At 39.5% G+C, this 14,538-nt stretch overlaps 1 protein-coding gene across 1 annotated transcript in view; it reads left to right on the forward strand.

Annotated features, from left to right (window-relative positions):
- Positions 1-14,538, forward strand: part of mgmt (O-6-methylguanine-DNA methyltransferase) — a 471,555-nt gene that overhangs the window by 138,835 nt on the left and 318,182 nt on the right. Inside the window, exon 3 of the mRNA XM_051922992.1 lies at positions 8,687-8,829. Within this exon, the coding sequence (XP_051778952.1) occupies positions 8,687-8,829 (143 nt within the window). The remainder of the gene's footprint in view (positions 1-8,686; positions 8,830-14,538) is intronic.

The following is a 14,538-nucleotide window of genomic DNA, read 5'->3' on the forward strand; positions in this document are numbered from 1 at the left end:
GCAACCTTCTGGATACCAGCACAGATCCTTAGCCTCAGAGCCACCACTCCGCTCAAAGTTGTTGACCACTTTCCTCAAACTTACCATAACTCATTCAGATTGGAATTTGAACTTCAGATTTTCTGAATTTTTGTTTCTTGTAAGTAAAGTATATGAATGTGATTTCCTTGCCTATTGTCAGTGTAAGTACTACAGAGATCAGCGTTCATAATCTTAACTTCTGAACATTCCAGTTACAGTATATCAAATGTCTGATACCTGTTTACTTGAATTCTTATTTGATTATTAATTATTTTTAATTTGCATTAATATAAATATGATTGTTTCCCAACACATAGAGCACACCTAGCTATTGATTTATGGTTACCAGTGTTCTCCCTTTTAATATTTGTTTCATCCTCATGCTCTTCTTTTAATACAGTTTACTAATTCATGCCACTTATTGCATAAATGGAAGTTTAATGGTAACCATAGAGATTATCACTGTATACATTTTTCAGTTCAGAATTGATAGTATACAGAACTTGAATGAATGCACTATAATGTTTTTATTCCACATGTTTAAAATTATAATTTGTTTGTGTTACAAAACACAGTAAGGCTTGTAGTGCAGTAATGGACTATTAGTAATAATATGTCAAAGTTTGTTTGAAACTTCTTTAAATGTATACTTCTACATGTTTTTTGTCATGACAATGGATGTTGGGGGGGGGGGGGGGGGGGGGGGTACGGGCAAAAAAGTATGATTTTCTTTTTTTAACATTATTAGTAGGGAATTAACCTCTGTAATTGAATAACTTTGTCATTGAAGTATGCGTTACTTTCGCTTTGCCATGAGTTCCCCCGTTCGCTTCTCCACTAGTTCCCAGAAATGTATGCAATATTCACTGAACTTGGCAATCTGCATTAAAGTCAATGGGGAAGGACTAACTGAACTGGATTTGACTGGATTATAATGGTGCAGTCATCTTTAAAGTGTCCATGAGGGCTAGGGAAACGTCTGGCAACTATACTGGACTTATTTATTGTGGCTAAAAAGGTGACCAGAGCTGTGCGGCAGCAGTGTCAACCACTGCACCACTGTGCCTCCATGATTCAATGAAGAAAGTATGCAGTCAGAGATGCGCAATCATAGTAGAAATGACGAAATTGTAGTCAAAAGTCAGAAAAAATATGTTGGTCTTTCAAAGACAGAAAATTCAAGGTGGCATGTCATGATTGAAGCTGCTGGCTTGTTCTATTTTTTGAAGTCAGGCTGATGCTTGTCTGTGCTGATGCTTTGCACTTTTCTATCAAAATGATAGAAATGTGTTGTAAATAGTAATAAACCTTTCATTATTATTATTATTTCATAGTGTCTCCTGTGTTTGGTGAGGGTGGTGGGGGTGTCAGGCTCCTTCAAAGTTTGTTTTTTAAGTGCACGCGCCTCCTTCTCTTATAACGTTGTGGCAATCGAAGATCAGCCTAAACATTTTGCTACAAGCACAGATAAGATAGATAGATAGATAGATAGATAGATAAATCATCCCACAGAATCTGTAATGCAAATGATCAGCATTATATACAGTACCTGGGTGGCAGTCCCATTAATGCTGACTGTTACAGCTCCAGAGGATGGTGCAGTGGCCTTGCAAAGTATTATGGGGCACTGGTATTAAACAAAAATCTCCTAAACTGGTCGAATTATCAGTAAATAATTCAACGAACAAGGGTGAACGCAAATGTAACAAATTCCCTGCGACTAACACTTTGGCGAAATTTGCTCATCAACACTATTTTTCAGTCAGAACAACTTGTAGTTTAAATCGTATGGGGTATAATATCACAGTCTTCATTTTAGTGTATTAAAGTAAATTGTATTTGCAAATATCACTGTTGAATCATAACAATACATTCACTGTTTGAGAAGTATTGTTTCTCAAATGAACAAAAAAAAAATAACAGTCTTTCAGTCACTTGGGCCTGTGTTCTCTTTGATAAGAGTATGCTTTCTGAAATATGTCATTATCTTTTCCATTGGTATGAATATAGTTTTATTTAGTGGATATCTATCTATCTATCTATCTATCTATCTATCTATCTATCTATCTATCTATCTATCTATCTATCTATCTATCTATCTATCTATCTATCTATCTATTGTGAGACACGGGTCCGAACACCACCAGACAAACACCGCTTCTTTATAAAAAGCACCTGTTTATTAATTAAACACAGTCCTGCACAGCACACAGTGCTTCCAGCACCAATCACCCTGCACACAGGCCTTTCTCTCCCTGTCCATGGGCCGCCTTTCCTCTCTTCACAGGAGCTTTGTCCTGCTCCCACTCCCGACTCTAGCTCCCTGATTATAGGGAGGCGGCCCCTTTTATTCCCACCCGGATGTGCTCCAGGTGCCTGATGACACTCTTCTGGCAGCACTTCCTGGTGTGGCGGAAGTGCTGCCCTTGCAGCCGGAAGCACTCCGGGCATCGCTGGAAGGATCTTCCTCCACCTTCCTAGGTGTGGCGCAAGTGCATGTTTCCCGGGCACTCTGAGGCTCGGGGTGCCCCCTGGCGGTGGCCACGGGCCCCAATGGGCTTGAGCCTCCTTGTTCCTCTCCCGTGGTCCTCTGCCAATCCAGGGCGGTTGCCCCCTTGTGGCCCGGAGGATGTAAACGCCACCTCCTGGTCCTTCCAGGCGTCCCGGCTGGGTCTGTCCCCCAGCCTCCTGTGACACTATCTATCTATCTATCTATCTATCTATCTATCTATCTATCTATCTATCTATCTATCTATCTATCTATCTATCTATCTATCTATCTATCTATCTATCTAGTGATTAAACACTTTTTGTTAATGTCATATTAATCCAATGCTTATAATTCCATGGAGAAGTCTATGAGAAAATTAAAATCCAGCCATTAAATCTGTCAGACTACTTATTGTAAAATCGGGTTATAAGCACAGCAAAGTACACAATTTGAGGGATGAAGTCAGTCAAGGTATCATCACTGAGGTATACCAGAGCAGTTTAGAGATACAACTTATGAGTGTAGTTATTGGAGGAAATAGAATTATCCTGGGAAGTTCTATTTGGAGAACTTGCAAAATCTATTCAGTCAACTTTTGGACTGTAGCTTTAACTAAGCTCTCTAGAGGTGTGAGGTAGTAGCACTTACAAAAGACTAACTGTTCAATCCTGATTAGAATCCTCAAATTAATAGTGTTTTTAAAATAAAAGTAGTTCTTTTTTGGTATATTTTTTATCAGTATTTATTCATCTTTTGCTCCATCTTTGAAAAGGAAATTGCACCAATGAAAAGGGGTCATTCTGCCCACCTCATGTTGTCTAACTAATAGCTATGGCTAACTAATAGCTATGGCAAATGGGCATTATTCTGCTTAAAAGTTGGCTGGGTATCACCTACAAAAATTTGACAATCTTTTTTGCCCCGTACTCCCATCACACAGAAAAACTGTCAGTTTTTTCATCTTAAAATGCAGTATTTATTAGTTTACTGAAGTGCATGCTTCACTGTTCTGCTAGAAGTAATCTCCTGGGTCCAATTCAAATATAAACAAGGAATGTATGCAGTTCTAGTCAAAAAAGTTTACTTAAATTTTGTATAGTGCAGTTTCTTTGTAAAATGATAGTTGTTTTGTTTTCTGTTGCTAATGTTATGGTGTGTGTGCACAAGTATAGAATATGTAATGTCTACTGGAATTGGCCTGGTTATGTACTGTAATTGTAAATTTATCCACTTTGACAATAATCTGTATTACTGCCTCAGGCCATAAGGGCAGGGGATGCAGATTATTGTAGCATTATTTAGCAGTTTAAATTTATACGTTTATGGGTGTATGAATTTAAAAATGTTACCACAGTGTATTGAGTTAATGGGGATTTACTAGATCATGTAATTTCTGATTTCATGTCAGAGATTCATAAGTTGATTGTTATGAGTTAGCCACAGGGGTGTCAAACTCCGGGCCTGGAGGGCCGCAGTGACTGCAGGTTTTCATTCTAACCCTTTTCCTAATCAGTGACCAGTTTTCACTGCTGATTAACTTCTTTTCCCTTCATTTTCATAGCCAGTTTATAAGGATTCAGTCCTCTTTATTCCTTTCTTCATTAAATGGCAGCCAAACAGAAGTAAGATGTGAAACGAGCCAACAGATGACCAGCTAAATGGGGGCTTCAAACTCTAACCAATCTATTAATGAGAAGCTTCTTCTTGCTGTTAATTAAAATCTTTATTTTATTCCATGGCTCGTTGCTGCTCTCATTCCTCCATACAAGACATTTCCAAAACTGTTGACTTTTCTGTTTTTTCTAAGACCACCGTCAAAATGTTTTGGTGACCTGAGAGATCAACCTTACCAAGGCCAACCTTTCACCTGTGATGGGCACAGGTGAGCTTGTCATGTGGCACCTTGTTTTTGTGTCTCATTATTGTTTGGCTGGAGACAACTAAGGGGCCTGAGTCAAGTTAATTAAAAACTAAGGCAAAAAAAGTTAATTAGCAGCAAAAACTGGTCACTAATTAAGAAGATGGTTAAAATGAAAACCTGCAGTCACTGCGGTCCTCCAGGACCAGAGTTTGACACCCGTGAGTTAGCATATGCCTGTGGTATAGCGGGTCCACAGCTCTCTCAGCAAAGGCCAGTCTTTTAAATAAATAACCACTGCGCTCGCAGTGTAGCGAGGGGGGCGTGGTAGTGTGGCTGAAGCGGTTTCCCGGGTGGATTCGTGCTGCGGGCGTTTCTCACCTAAGTGCACAGGTGAGAGATGGTCCGCAGCGTAATTGTTCCTGGGAGCTGTTGATTGCCACAGCTGCCACGTCCATTATATAGAGAAGCCCGAGACGGTTAAAAAAGAAGGAGAAAAAAAGTAAAGGAAAGAGAGAATGGGAGGTAGAGAGAGAAGACAGGAAGCAGGTGGAGAGAGCCGGTGTGAGGAAGAAGGAGAGCGAGCAAGCAAGAGTAGGCTCACATGAGAGAAAGCAGGCAGCTGGGAGGAGAGCCCATGAGGGGAGTGTTTGGCCAACACTCAGTGGGGCTGAAGGAAGCGGTCGCTCATTAAGTAGCTGGAGTGACCAGTAGAGGCGACGACTGACCGTAGAAAGGAGCGGGAGTCGAAGAGGCTTTGGGCTGGTGTAGCCCCAGCGTGAGCGCCTTGGCCGCTGGGGAAATAACCCAAGTCTTGGTCCGGTTTAGAGCCAGACGTAGCCAAGGATCGGAGGGCTACCGGACCAGAAGGAAAGGCAACTGTTCCTGCATGTAGGCGACTCTCCTGTTGAGCATCCCAGATGGGAGTAGCAGGGGAGCCGCCATGGTAAAAGAAGACACCAGGCTTTTTGTGTAACTGTTTTAAAGGATTGCTTCCTGTGATATTTTACCTTGTGGATTTTAGAAGATTTTTCTATTGTTTTTAACCTCCACTTTTCATTTGCTTTTAATGGATATTTTATTTATTGGAACTTTGAAAAGAACTGCACTTTGTGGACTATGTTTTGATTTATTTTAATAAAAGCACTTTTGCACATTTTTACCATCCCCTTGCGCCATTGTCATTGCCTCACTATCTAGCTCATCTCGGTTATAACTATCGACGGTGTTGGGTTCAAGGGCTCCTGAACAGAAGATGGGAGCATGGAGCAGAACCTGCATCGTCACATTTGGTGGCAGCGGTGGGATGAGCTAGCAGTGAGGACAGAAGAGGAGACAGAGCAGCAAGCGAGATTGGTGCTTGACTGGTAAAGAACCCATGTCACCAAGCCGATGGAGGACATTTTTAAAGGACGGAGCTTTTTATGGACATTTATTTATTGCTGGTTTTTATTTGTCTTTTAAAGTTCTTATTCTTTTAATGTCCTGTTTTTATGAAGGGGGCTTGGGTTGGTTTTATTGTGGGATTTGTTTTAGTGCTTTTATGGTTTTAGTGCAGTGTAGAGTGGCCGAGCTGTGGATGTGGGCTCCAGTTGCCCAGGGTTGGCAGTGGCATGGAGCATTCCCGTGCAACTGGAGTCTTATGGGGGGTGGAATGTGGTATAGCGGGTCCACAGCTATCTCAGCAAAGGCCAGTCTTTTAAATAAATAACCACCGCGCTCGCGGCATAGCGAGGGGGCGTGGTAGTGTGGCTGAAGCGGTTTCCCGGGTGGATTTGTGCTGCGGGCATTTCTCATCTAAGTGCACAGGTGAGAGACGGTCCACAGTGTAATTGTTCCCAGGAGCTGTTGATTGCCACAGCTGCCACGTCCATTATATAGAGAAGCCCGAGACGGTTAAAGAAGGAGAAAAAAAGTAAAGGAAAGAGAGAACGGGAGGTATCGAGAGAAGACAGGAAGCAGGTGGAGAGAGCCGGTGTGAGGAAGAAGGAGAGCAAGCGAGCGAGCAAGAGCAGGCTCGCATAAGAGAAAGCAGGCAGCTGGGAGGAGAGCCCACGAGGGGAGTGTTTGGCCAACACTCAGTGGGGCTGAAGGAAGCGGTCGCTCCAGCTGAGTGATTAAGTAGCTGGAGTGACCAGTAGAGGCGACGACTGACCGTAGAAAGGAGCGGGAGTCGAGGAGGCTTTGGGCTGATGTAGCCCCAGCGTGAGCGCCTTGGCCGCTGGGGAAATAACCCAAGTCTTGGTCCAGTTTAGAGCCCGACGTAGCAAAGGATCAGAGGGCTACCGGACCAGAGGGAAAGGTAGCTTTTCCTGCAGGTAGGCGACTCTCCTGTTGAGCAGCCCAGATGGGAGTAGCAGGGGAGCCGCCATGGTAAAAGAAGACACCAGGCTTTTTTGTGTAAACTGTTTTAAAGGACTGCTTCCTGTGATATTTTACCTTGTGGATTTTAGAAGATTTTTCTATTGTTTTTAACCTCCACTTTTCACTTGCTTTTAATGGATTATTTGTTTATTGAAACTTTGAAAAGCACTGCACTTTGTGGACTATGTTTTGATTTATTTTAATAAAAGCATTTTTGGACAATTTTACCATCCCCTTACGCCATTGTTATTGCCTCACTGTCTAGCTCATCTCGGTTATAACTATCAATGGTGTTGGGTTCAAGGGCTCCCAAACAGAAGATGGGAGCATGGAGCAGAACCCGCATCGTCACAATGCCCCATATACAAAGTGTATATTAAAAACAGTTTTAAAATAAAATTAGGTGGGTGCAGTGTGACAAACTTATTAGGGCAGTGGATTTTTAACTATAAGGTTTTGGGTGCAACTTCTTACCACAACTCAGAACAAGACACTTAAGTTGTCTTTGCCAGTGTTGTACAGTCATGGCCAAACATTTTCAGAATGATGCAAGTATTGGTTTTCACAAAGTTTTCTGCTTCAATGTTTTGTCAGATGTCAGATGTTTCTATGGTATACTGAAGTCTAATTACAAGCATTTCATAAGTTTCAAAGGCTTTTATTGACAGTTATATTAAGTTTATGCAAAGAGCAATATTTGCAGTGTTGGCCTTTCTTTTTCAAGACCCTCTACAATTTGCCCTGGCATGCTGTCAATCAACTCCTGGGCCAAATCCTGACTGATGGCAGCCCATTCTTACATAATCAGTGTTTTGGAGTTTGTCAGAATTTGTGGGTTTTTGTTTGTCCACCTGCCTCTTGTGGAGTGACCACAAGTTCTCAATGGGATTGAGGTTTTGGGTGTTTCCTGGCCATTGACCCAAAATTTTGATGTTTTGTTCCCTGAGCCAGTCAGTTATCACTTTTGCCTTATGGCACAGTACTCCATCATGCTGGAAAAGACATTGTTGGTTTTGACAAAATTGTGAGTGTGCCTACTCCATTGGCTGGGAAGCAACCCCACACATGAATAGTCTCGGAATGCTTTACTATTGGCATGACAAAGGACTGATTGTAGTGCTCACCTTTTCTTCTCCGGACATTCTTTTTTCCAGATGCCCCAAACAATTGGAAAGGGAATTCATCAGAGAAAATAACTTTACTCCAGTCCTCAGCAGTCCAATCCCTATAACTTTTGCAGAATATCAGTCTGTCCCTGATGTTTTTCTTGGAGAGAAGTGGATTCTTTGCTGCCCTTCTTGACACCAGGCCATCCTCCAAAAGTCTTTGCTTCACTGCACGTTCAGATGCACTCACACCTGCCTGTTGCCATTCCTGGGCAAGCTCTGCACTGGTGGTGCCCCGATCCCAAAGCTGAATCAACTTTAGGAGATGGTCCTGGTGCTTGCTGGACTTTCTTGGGTGCCCCGAAGCCTTCTTTATAACAGCAGTGGAAATGTTTTTTGTTTTTTTTGGGATTAAGTTCATTTTCATGGCAAAGAGGGACTCTTCATAACATTGTGGAGTATATGCAAATTGCCATCATAAAGAGGCAGCAAACTTTGTGAAAATTGATATTTGTGCCATCCTTGGCTACCACAGTATAGTAGCTTTATCATATAGGTCACCTCTGTAAAAACAGTAGGTGCACATACTGTACAAGATATGTATTGACTGATTCTATTTTAATACAATAATACAGTACAGAATTCCGTTATGTTAATATTTTATCTGGTAAATATTGTGATAATTAGGTTAATGGTATAATACAGAATATTTTAAGCTTTCTCAATTTTTGCCAGACGTGTTATGTGTAAAACGACTCTTTTTCTCTAACTCTTCCATGTGTAACTTTTTAACTAATTTACTTTTGTATGAATTATAAAAAACATGTTTTTTTTTTCCTTTAAAAGCACCACATGTCTGCGAAGAACACAGTACAATGCAAAGTAACTGAAGTCACATTGCTGAGCCCTGTGGGAAAGATTCAGGTAACGGGATGTGAAAAAGGTATACATGGCATACAGCTGCAAGCAGATGCAGTACCTGCAGCAAGGTAAGTGAGAAGCCTGAAAATGATTTGATTAATAAAAGTATGAAATTTAGAGGAGAGAAAAGAATCTATAGGTGTGATGAAGTGGAAACATTTCTCATCAAAGCATGAAAAAATTTGCAGATCCCCTGAAGAAATGCAGTTCAGGGAACTATTGCTGCTGCAAATATGAAACACATTCTAACAAACGGTTGAGCCTAAAATGAGAATTTGATGGCACGCACAGGCTATTTCAAACCTAATTTAAACATCAAAAAAAGTAGATTGAATATAGTCTTCCATTTTGGATAATTTGACTTGCTCATGCCATTTTCTATGTTACTTTTTTCTTTCATTTTTTTATATTGAAATCTGTCTAACAAGCAGATGAAACCTGTATATTTCTGCTATTTTTGCTATTTTTAAATCTCTATTGTCTCTTTTGGTAGGGTTATAGAAGTAAACGATACATTACAAATGTTTCTGTTCTGAATCTTCATTTGTTTAGTAGCAGCGAAAAAGCCTGATCTTAAAAGCTGATCTTTCCAGAATTTATGCTGTTCTCTTAAAAATGGTGTAGAACAATTGATCAGTAATTAAAGTAGCTCCGTGTTGAAATTCTATAACCTGTTTTTCCACATGGAGCCACTTTCTAAAAATGTTTATCATTTTTGCACTCCTTTTTCAGTTATCTCAGGATTGTCCACTCTATAAGGATTGAAGGTTATTTCCTGTTTATATGCCATCCTTTTTATAGTAATTCTTTCAGTCCTAAATTATCACTCAGTATGCATTTTACTTTTGACAATTATTATATCCAGTTGTCTAATTTTTCCCACATTTTACAAATATTTTAACCCCTTATACACTAAAGGGTTTTTGGCTTTATTGTGCCTAAATAACACACCCAAAAATAAACTGTTATTATTCTGCTTATGTAATAAAGGAGCTGAAAATGGCTGAACAGCAGTTAGTACAACACTCCAAATTTTAAAAGAAAGTGTTTATATGTTTAAAAACTTTTGTTTACACCAAAATCAACTAAATAAAATGCAATAGAAGAAAAAAATTGTGATTTAGGCTCATTTCTCTGAAAAACTGGATTTTATAGTACACAACCAAGAAAATTTTTGATGCACATCCCTGTAATTGAGGTTTCTGTTATTCCCCAATCTGTCAGTTATCAATGTACCAAGTTTAGATGTCATATCCCATAGCACTGCAAAGGTATACTGTTTCACGCAAGATGTCCCCCCTTTTTGGAAACATTGTTTACCATTTTGGAAACATTTAGTTTGTTGCACCTAAACATTTTTTCACAAGAAATATTATGGTTGCTGTTATATGTATCTTGTTGGTTTTTGCAAAAAAATATGTATACACAGAAACAAATACATATATTTCATACTTAAATTAAACAACTACTTTCAATGTTATTTTTCATGGCAGTCCTTGAAACAATTTCTGTTTACCACAAAACACACAGAAACCTTACATTTTGTACAGATTCACCCATCTTCTGCCTTCTGTTGTAGTTGCCCCATAGAAGTTAAGTCTGTTTTCATTAATGTATTTATTTTTTGTTGTTGTTGCTTTTTTTCTTGCATTTCACATCTGGAATAAACTAAGTAAATTTTCATACCAGCTTCTTCTAGTGCTGGGTTATGGGGTGGAGACAATGTCTTTGCGGGAAGCCCTAGGTATAGGGCAGGAAACAGCCCTGGACAGGGCCCACCCATAGCTAGCCACATACACCACACATACACCTAACCCAGAGTTTTTCAGTCACTTTTAGGCCGCAGGTGGCTGTCACTGCATTGCAAGTACACGATTCTTATTCACGGTGTATAACACCCCTCCATCACAAATTCTAATTGTGTTTACTTCATGTAAGTGCTCTCTTCAACTTCCACCACCCCCCCAAAGGGCCTTTCTTTGATTTTATTTCCAGTTTTTAATCACACTCATTTCAACCTTGTTGAAGGAAGCAGGATTAGAAGCAGAAAAAAAAATACTGCTTAGTGCTGTCTATCCGTTCTGCAGGCCGTGGGTGTGCGATTATACTGTGAATAAAAGACTAGGTGAAACAGCTTTTTTTTTTCCTTCATGTGCTTACGACACTGTGTAGTAGAGTGACATTTGATCAAGGGGGAGCGGCGGGGGTGGGGTGAGGTGGGGTGGGTATTTTCCCTTCGTGAAATTTTAAGTGGGTACACAAAGAAGGTGAAACTGGAAGAGGACTGCTCATTAAACTAGAGAACATGTAGCAGACAGAGCGTGGATATGGTAATTGAACCCATAATGCTTCAACTGTAAAGGTGCATTCCATGAAGCTTCTAAGTTATACTAAACAGTACTTACAAATCAAGCAGAGCATCAAGTCTTTTACTAAACATGTCAAAATCTATCACTTTCATTTTGTAACATTTTTGGGGCTTCCCCAACTGTGTGTTTCCTTTATTTTTTGAAGAAGAAGAGAAAGATGTTTCTCTAGTACAACCAAAGTCTAATTACACATAAACCAAACAATCCACATGCTCCATCAGGGAAGCTTATGCGTAATAATGTGTAACAATGTGTAAAAATGCATGAAGATGAGCTGTTGTATAAGCAGTATATTTCCTGTCTTTTCTGTACAGCTGTGGAATGTATTACAAGTGACCGATCAAAGACAACTATAGATCATTAATTAGGTCTGAAACTCAGCTATCCAATGGTAGTAAATCTTTCACTCTATGTGATGCAACATAGGGCATATATTTAATAAAAGCAGATTCACTCAGTTGTGACACACTGCTTGTCTTGGTATACGAGTGTGCAAATCACATATTTTACAAATGAAAGAGAGTAGATAATATGGAAACTTATGATTTATTTGAAAGAAGACACCCTTGGTTATGCATAAATACCATTATTGCTTTTGATTGAGTTGTGGGTTAATTGCAACATATACAAAAAACTTGAAATATGGCTGTACATAAATGATTATGCTCATTTATTGGACATTGCATAATGTTTATAAGTATGTTTTGCCTCTTTGCTTTTCTGCCTAAATACCCCAAAAGCTACTGTAAACAACATAACTTTTAAAACAATAGAATTTTTTGATATTATTGCCTTAAAATTACTTACATGAATAAACAGCGAAAGGTTTCATTAAAGGAGCTGCCAAAGTAGGTGTATTCATTCACTCCTCACATATGATATACAGTAAATTAATTCTTTGACATTAACTGTTGGAAAAGTATCATCCCTTGTAGTTTGTAAATATGAAAATGATTTCATGCAATTTTAAAGTAAATTATAAAATGCAATTTTATATTATTAGACATAAACACAGAAAAACAACAGTTTAGCTAAATTTGAGTTTACAGATTAATCTTTATTTAAAAGTTACAATAAACACTTGAATCTTCTCTAATATTAGGGGCTGTCCCCATTGTGTAAAGGCTGTTTATTATAGATTTCCTAGTTAAACCTTTTATTAAAGTAAGCATCAGTTTTGAACTTAAAATACCATTGTGCAGCAATTTACATTCTTCTACTCTGCTGAACCTCAAAGCTGTAAAGCTTGCAACTTGTGCTTAGAAGAAAAAGTGATTTTTGGACTTCAATCCATATTATTTGGGCTCAGTTGTCAGCTTCTTCCTTAAAGTAAGATAAATGCATTACTTTATTCATTACTAATGTAGACCTTGTGTAATAATGATTAGGCAACCCATGTTGACAAGTCCACCTAAAACACTCATCCATGGTTCAATTTTCATTTGGATTAAACAAAAGAAAGCACTGCTGAGGGGTTATAAGATGCCACTTATACAATAGAGGTCCTGTTTTGGGCAGGACTGTCACCTAACCCTTTACTGCAAAGAAATTAATATTAGAAAAATTAAAGTTTCCTAGTCTATTAAAGGGCGGCACGTGGCACAATGGTAGTGCTGCTGCCTCGCAGTAAAGAGAACTGGGTTCGCTTCCTGTGTCCTCCCTGCGTGGAGTTTGCATGTTCTCACCGTGTCTGCGTGGGTTTCCTCTGGGTGCTCCGGTTTCCTCCCACTGTCCAAAGACATGCAGGTTAGGTGCATTGGTGATCCTAAATTGTCCCGTGTGTGTGTTTGTGGGCTGGCGGCCTGCCTGGGGATTTGTTCCTGCCTGGGATCAGCTCCAGTGGACCCCCGTGACCCTGTGTTAGGGTATAGCGGGTTGGAAGATGACTGACTAGTCTGTTGAACTTTTTGAATATACTAGATCTTTATTTGTTTTAGTTGCATTCTCATATAACTTCCTTATCGTAATTATTTACAACTGTGCAGTGACTAATTATGCAGAGGATAAAGCTAATTGACACTTAGTGTTTTTATTTTATTTTATTTTTTGAGCCCTGTTTTCTCTTTCACTATATTTTTTCACTCTCTTGCATTCTGTAAGAAAACTACCCTCCTAATACAGTAGATTGATTTGCAAGCATCATCCACCAGTACCATGCTAATCTTTTTTAGTCTGTAAATGTGGAAGATCACTTCTTTACTTGAGAGGTCTCTGATATACTGTATACAATTAGTTTGGCTTGTCTACTCACAAATCAGTAATTAATTGTACACATAGTCAATTTTGTGGCACACTCAAGAAATCTTGAAAATGGTAAATAAAATAAAGAAACTTATATTTACACAGTAGTTCAGAAAATAAAGCTTGTTTATCCAAACAAACCACTTCTTTTCTCATCATAAGTGATTTGCCAGCCATGCAGCTCCTCTCTTTTTCTCATCCTCCTGCATTCTGCCTCCTGCCAGCCATGAATCATTACTTACTGTAAATGGCATTAAGTATTGTGCTTTATATCAACCCAATCACACATCAACATGTGTATAATGATTAGAATATTATTCTTATTATGTGCACAGATCCCTTTTATAATTGTATTTTTTTCCATCATTGATTTGGAGTTAAAAAGTTCAGACTTTAGAATAAGCCAGACCTAACATTAAGTTTTCAAAACTGCTGCCTCGCAGTTAGGAGACCTGGGTTCACTTCCTGGGTCCTCCCTGTGTTGAGTTTGCATGTTCTCCCCATGTCTGCGTAGGTTTGCTCTGGGTGCTCTGGTTTCCTCCCACAGTCCAAAGACATGCAGGTTAGGTGGATTGGCGATCTTAAATTGTTCCTAGTGTATGCTTGGTGTGTGTGTGTCCTGTGGTGGGCTGACTTCCTGCCTTGCACCCTGTGCTGGCTGGGATTGGCTCCAGCAGACCCCTGTGTTAGGATATAGTGGGTTGGACGATGACATGACATGACATTTAGTTGCCTCATTGGCTATGCCCATTCATCTTTCAATGCTCATTTGTCTTTCACATAGCATTTAATACTGCACTGCAGATACATTCACATTATGTAGTTATTCTTGGGTCATGCTAACATCTTTATGACAAATCATTGTTCATCATTATCTAAGGGCTAAAGTGCCTTAGAGTACTTCCACAGCCCAGTATAAATGCAATCCTTTTCTGCCATGTGCTAACACCTTTCTTTGTCAGCAGGCGTTATGGTAATTTATATAGTATTCTTTAGTTGTAAGAATCCCTAGGAAACTAGCATCATTCCTCATTCCTCCTTATTTAGGGGTTAAGCCCTTCATTAAATTACAAGTCAAGCACTAATCAGCATTAACCTTCACTGATCATCATGTCACTGATCGGGCATTGCCCCTCACTGTGCCATATGGGTATCTCACTTTGTTGA

The sequence above is a fragment of the Erpetoichthys calabaricus genome, chromosome 2, assembly GCF_900747795.2.
Source record: "Erpetoichthys calabaricus chromosome 2, fErpCal1.3, whole genome shotgun sequence".
NCBI lineage: Eukaryota > Metazoa > Chordata > Cladistia > Polypteriformes > Polypteridae > Erpetoichthys > Erpetoichthys calabaricus.